At 50.5% G+C, this 6,551-nt stretch overlaps 1 protein-coding gene across 1 annotated transcript; it reads left to right on the top strand.

Moving 5' to 3' along the window:
* Positions 1-1,216: 1,216 nt before the first annotated feature.
* On the top strand, positions 1,217-4,524 carry LOC136480492 (uncharacterized). Its single transcript, XM_066478018.1, has 3 exons — positions 1,217-2,680; positions 2,838-2,929; positions 3,291-4,524. The coding sequence occupies exons 1-3, from the start codon at positions 1,217-1,219 to the stop codon at positions 4,522-4,524; spliced, it is 2,790 nt and encodes a 929-aa protein (XP_066334115.1).
* The last annotated feature ends 2,027 nt before the right edge of the window (positions 4,525-6,551 follow it).

Below are 6,551 nucleotides of genomic sequence, written 5' to 3'. Positions count from 1 at the left end.
TATATACATATATATCTATAATATATATAGTTTCATACTTTATTCGAATAATGCTCGAGATGAGAATTAGATGTATTTATATGCGTGCGTGTATTTATATTAGCAGCATAGAATACTTACATAAAAACATATTATATATTAAACAAATATGTGTAACTGAACTGAAAACAAATTAAACAAAAAAAAAGAAAAAGAAAAGGAACCTTTAGTCCCGGTTGGGGTTACCAACCGGGACTAAAGGGTGCGCCAGGTTTGCTCGGCTGGAGGGCCTTTAGTCCCGATTGGTAACACCAACCGGGACTAAAGGTCCCTCTTTAGTCCCGGCTCGATGACCCGGGACTGAAGGTTCCACCTTTAGTCCCGGGATGGTTGTCCCGGCGCGGTAACCGGGACTAAAGGCCGTTACCGCCCGGGACAACAAGTCCATTCTGTAGTAGTGTCCCTATGCCCAAATTGTAGCCCCGGCCCGTGGTAACCTACCCATGACACTGGTATGCAGCTGCGGGCTTGCCGTCAGCTTTGGGTTCTGCTTTTTGCTCCAAGATTTCCAGCCAAGATTTCTACGTTTAGTCACCTTCAACTTTGAGTCCAGTTGGTCCTACGCGATGAGTAATTCAGGCCCCTGAATAATTAACTCTGGCAGTCTCCGAGATGTGATACATATGTCGACCTCAGTGCTTGTTGCCCTCTACTCCAAAGTCTTCAAAGTCTTCCTGTGTGCATATCACTCGTGACAAATTGCCACGATGTCGCTCTCAAATAATGTACTGTCAGCGCTACGTCGCCTGACGATGACCGGATGCCGGGTTCAGCTGGGCCAAGAGAAGAAAGGCCGAAGAGGCCCAGAATGGGCCACCCGCGCTACGCTGGGCCGGATTGGGCGTCCAAGTTATCTGCGACGGGCGAACGCGCTGCAGCGGCTGACCGTATCGAGTGCGTAGTTATACTGGCCGAACGGTGTATCGGAGGGTATCAGCTATTGTAATGAACCTAACTACTGCTAAGAACTCACGCTACTTCCGGTTCTCATGCTTTGCTTCCCTGCCTGTATCCGATTCCTCCGTTCTTCCTTGATCTGCTGTTAACAAATTGGTACCAGAGCCTACGACTCCCACAACCCACCGCCTCAATCCGCTGCAATCTTCTCCTGCCCACCCTAGAGCCGCACCAAATCGACCACGACTACTTCACTCGATTCCGCAAGCAATCGGGTGCCATGGATCCCAATATCCAGCTCCTACTCGATGAGATCAAGTCCGTGAAGACCGCGGTGAACGGAGTAGAGAGCCGCGTCGGCGCCGTGGAGACTTCGTTGGGCAGCCGGATCTCCGCCATGGACCGTTCTATTTCGGATCGGTTCGGTCGCGTGGAGGGGGCAGTCCAGGTGTTCGACGATTGGCGGCCTTCAGTGGACGCGTCTGTGGAGGAGCTCCGATCCGAGGTCAGCACCCTGCGCAAGCAGGAGGGTGCGATTGAGAAGATGCGAGAAGAGATGACGGCCTTGCGCAAATCTGTCAGCCGAGTGGTGCTCGAAGCCGCACCGTCCATGGCCGCCGGCATCCTGGCGCAACCGGTGGTGTCCGCGGCGACTTCATCCGCGGGACACCCAATTATAGGCCCTGTTGTCGGGCACCGCGTCGAATCGCATCACCGGGAGTTTGGGTCTCTGACTCCACTCCCGGTCAAGGGTACGCTCGATTTCAAATCCCACCCGTTTTCCAAACCCCATCCCTGTTTGCGTCATTCTCTTTCGAGTCCCCAGATTGTTACTGATGAGCGTTTGTTTGTGGGTGATGTCGAGGGAGTCCGTGACCGGTATACACAGTTGGGTTCTCAATACTCCAGTAGCAAGTTGCCGAAGTTCAATTTTCCGGTGTTTTCTGGGGAGAATCCCAAGCTCTGGATCACTAACTGTGAAGACTACTTCGAGCTCTATTCGGTGGAACCACACATGTGGATCAAGGCAGCCACTATGAATCTCTCTGGTGCAGCTGCTCGCTGGGTGCAGCCGCTCGACCATCGTGGCTGTCAGTTCAGCTGGGAGCAGTTTTGTAAGTTGGTGCTGGATCGCTTTGGAAAAAGTCAGTATGAAGCTCTGATTCAGCAGCTGTTCAGGATTCGGCAGTCATCCACCGTCCAGGAATATATTGACAAGTTTTTAGAGTTAGTCGATCAACTGTTGGCTTATACTCGGCACACTGATCCTCTATTCTTTGCTATGAGGTTCATGGATGGCCTCCGTGATGATATCCGCACTGCCGTTCACATGCAGAGGCCCAATTCCTTTGATGAAGCTTGTGTGCTTGCCTTACTGCAGGAAGAGTTACTGGAGTCGACTCGGCACAAAGAGGGCCGCCGTCTCGACACTTTCACGGCCAACAAGTTTGCCGGAGTTCGACCCACTGTGACTCAGGTTCCATTGGCTGCTGACAAGAATGACAAAGCAGCAACGACGGTTGGAGATGAGCGGCGTAGCCGTGGTGTGGAGGATCGGCTTAACACTCTTCGTTCATATCGCCGTGCCCGTGGTCTCTGTATTCATTGTGGAGAAAAATGGTCCCGTGAGCACCGCTGTTCTGAAAACATTCAGCTGCATGTTCTCCAAGAATTTTGGGATATTTGTCACAATGATGCCAGCTCTGATGACAGTCAGTCTGCTGAAGAGCCAACCGAAGCTCAGGTACTGTTGGCTGTGTCTCTTGCAGCTCTGAATGGCAGTGCCGCAGCACGTACTATGCAGTTCCAAGGGGCTATTCAAGGGTTACCAGTTAATATTTTGTTGGACTCGGGCAGCTCTCACACATTTGTTAGTTTTGCTTTGAGTTCCAGGTTGACAGGCCAAACTGCTCTACCAGTACCTCTCCGTGTTAAGATTACGGATGGCCAGGTTTTGGATTGTGCTGCCACTTTTCTGCAGTTGCAATGGGAGGTACAGGGGTGCTCTTTCCATACAGATGCTAAAGTGCTCCCTCGGGCTCGCTATGACTTGGTGGTGGGTATGGACTGGTTGGCTCAATACAGCCCAATGCAGGTTGATTGGGCACAGAAATGGTTGATCATTCCTTATGAAGGCGCTTTCCGGACATTGCAAGGGGAACTACATAGCTTGCCTCCTGGCTCGGTAGTTCAGGTGACTGCAGTGATGGAGGACAGCTCTCCTTCGGTTATACACACTCCACCAGCCGCTATAACTCAGCTATTGCATGAATTTTAGTCGGTGTTCGAACCATTGTAGGGTTTTCCCCTAGAACATCCTTTTGCCCATGAGATTCCACTGATACTGGGCGCAGCTCCTGTCAATATGCGACCCTATCGTTACCCCCTACTATCAAGGATGAGATTGAGCGCCAGATCTCTTCAATGCTCACCTCCGGCATTGTGCAGCCTAGTCAAAGTTCTTTTTCCTCTTCTGTGCTTCTTGTCAAGAAGAAGGACGGGACGTATCGATTTTGTGTGGATTTCAGGCATCTCAATGCCATTACTGTTAAGGCCAAGTATCTAGTGCCGGTGATTGAGGAACTTTTGGATGAATTGCAATGGGCGTCTTGGTTTTCCACTTTGGACTTGACTGCCGAGTATCATCAAATTCGTCTGAAGCCGGGTGAAGAACATAAGACGGCATTCCAAACACATACTGGACAGTATGAATTCCGGGTGATGGCGTTTGCGTTGACTGGCGCACCCGCTACGTTCCTGAAGGCCATGAACATCACATTGGGGCCCTTATTGCGCAAGTGCGTGTTGGTCTTCTTTGACGATATCATGATATTCAGTCGGACATTGGAAGAACACATTGAGCATGTATGCCTTGTGCTGGAATTGCTGCAGCGGGACAAATGGCAAGTTAATTTCTCCAAGTGTGTCTTTGCTCAGCGACAGTTGCGCTATCTGGGCCATCTGATTTCTGAACAAGGCGTGGCCACTGATCCTGCCAAGGTCCAGGCAGTGTTGCAATGGCCAACTCCTTCCTCTGTCAAGGAATTGCGCAGCTTCTTGGGTTTGGCCGGCTATTACCGTCGCTTCATCCGCCATTTTGGTATGATCTCTCGGCCCCTCACTGATCTTCTCAAAAAAGGGGCTCTGTTCGTCTGGACTGAAGTTCATGAGCAATCATTTTTGGCACTCAAGACAGCTTTGACCTCAGCTCCGGTTTTGGCCATGCCCAACTTTTCTAAGCCCTTCGTCATAGAGACGGATGCTAGTGGGACTGGTGTCGGTGCAGTCTTGATGCAGCAGGGCCATCCTCTAGCATTCTTGAGTAAATCTCTCAGTCCACGTTTACAGGGCTTGTCCACGTATGAAAAAGAATATCTAGCAATTCTTATGGCTGTTGAGCAGTGGCGCAGTTATCTGCAACTTGCTGAGTTTCACATCCTGACGGATCACAAGAGTTTGGTACAGCTGGAGGACCAGCGTCTTCATACCTCGTGGCAGCAAAAGGTGTTTACTAAGGTCCTTGGGCTGCAATATCGCATTGTGTACAAGAAGGGTGTTGATAATGGGGCGGCCCATGCCTTGTCGTGAGCTCTGGTTCTCCAATGTGTAGCCATGTCGGTCTGCCAACCAGAGTGGTTACTGGAAGTGCTGCAGTCTTATACCAATGATCCGGTGACTCAAGAGTTGTTGGCCAAGCTTTCCAATTCTTCAGTGTCTTCACCCCATTACACTCTTCAAGACAGTCTGATTCGTTACAAGGGCCGTATCTGGGTTGGCAAGGATGTTGCCGTGCGTTTAAAGTTGGTACAAGCCATGCATGCCAGCACAGTTGGTGGACACAATGGGTTTCCAGTCACTTATTGGCGCCTTAAGCAGCATTTTTACTGGCCGGGTTTGAAGGCTGAAGTGCGTGCTTTTGTGACTGACTGCACAATCTGCCAGCAGGCCAAGCCTGACTGCAGCAAGCTTCCAGGGCTTCTTCAACCGTTGCCGGTGCCTGAATGTTCCTAGAAAGTATTATCTCTGGATTTTGTGGAGGGTTTGCCTATGTCTGAAGGGTACAACTGTATCCTAGTGGTAGTGGATCTCTTCAGCAAGTATGCTCATTTTCTCAGTCTCCGTCACCCTTTCACCACTGCTATAGTTGCCAAGCACTTCATTTCTTAGGTCTATCGCCTTCATGGTATGCCTTCGACCCTTGTCTCTGATCGTGATAAGATTTTCACCAGTGCTCTATGGCGGGAATTGTTCAAGTTGGCCAAGGTCGAGCTTCATATGAGTACGGCCTACCACCCCCAATCAGACGGCCATACCGAGCGGGTCAATCAGTGTTTGGAAACCTTCTTGCGCTGCTATGTTCATGCTTGTCCCAAGCAGTGGCATCAGTGGATTGATTTGGCTGAGTACTGGTACAACACCAGTTGGCATTCGGCACTGGGGAGATCTCCTTTTGAGGTGCTTTATGGGTATGCTCCTACACATTTTGGCCTCAGTTCTATCGATGAGCAGCCTGTGACTGATATTGCGGGGTGGCTGCATGATCGTGAGCTAATGTCTGACCTGATACGATAGCATTTGCTCCGCGCCAAGCAGCGTATGAAGCAGGCTGCTGATTCCAATCGTTCTGAGCGCCAATTCCAAGTGGATGATTGGGTCTTCCTCAAGCTTCAACCATATGTGCAAACCTCAGTTGCCAATCGGAGCAGTCAGAAGCTCGCTTTCAAGTATTTCGGGCCTTACAAGGTGCTGGCATGTGTTGGCTCGGTGGCTTACAGGTTGGAACTTCCACCGTCTTCTATGATCCATCCTGTATTCCATGTTTCTCAGCTCAAGAAGGCCGTGGGTCCTCAACACACTGTCACTTCAACTTTACCTCCGGCATCGTCTCAATGGAGTGTCTCTGAGCGCATTCTTCAGCGCCGGCAGTTGCCGCGTGGTAAGAAATACATTCAACAAGGTCTTATTAAGTGGTCTAACTTACCAGTTTCATTAGTCACTTGGGAAGATTTGGAATCTCTACATCAGCAGTTTCCTCGCGCCAAGCTGTGGCTGCAACATGGCGCGGAAGAGAGGGGGAATGTCAGCGCTACGTCGCCTGACGATGACCGGATGCCGGGTTCAGTTGGGCCAAGAGAAGAAAGGCCGAAGAGGCCCAGAATGGGCAATCCGCGCTACGCTGGGCCGGATTGGGCGTCCAAGTGATCCGCGACGGGCGAACGCGCTGCAGCAGCTGACCGTATCGAGTGCGTAGTTATACTGGCCGAACGGTGTATCGGAGGGTATCAGCTATTGTAATGAACCTAACTACTGCTAAGAACTCACGCTACTTCCGGTTCTCATGCTTTGCTTCCCTGCCTGTATCTGATTCCTCCGTTCTTCCTTGATCTGCTGTTAACATGTACCTCTCCGTATGTATGCTCATACAACTGGCTGGCCGGGCTGGATAGATTCACAAACTCTTGTTGGTGCTGGCCACAAACCTGCAACCTTTTTTTTAGAGTTTTAGAACCATATGGCCCCCGTCTTTCACCATTAAGATAAAAGACAAATCATTCCTTTTACAGCATAAATGGTGGCATCCCACCTAGAACCCAGATTAACCCGACTGAATCCTT

Source organism: Miscanthus floridulus, chromosome 9 (assembly GCF_019320115.1).
Source record: "Miscanthus floridulus cultivar M001 chromosome 9, ASM1932011v1, whole genome shotgun sequence".
Classification (NCBI taxonomy): domain Eukaryota; kingdom Viridiplantae; phylum Streptophyta; class Magnoliopsida; order Poales; family Poaceae; genus Miscanthus; species Miscanthus floridulus.
This window is presented reverse-complemented; position numbering and strand designations above follow the sequence as displayed.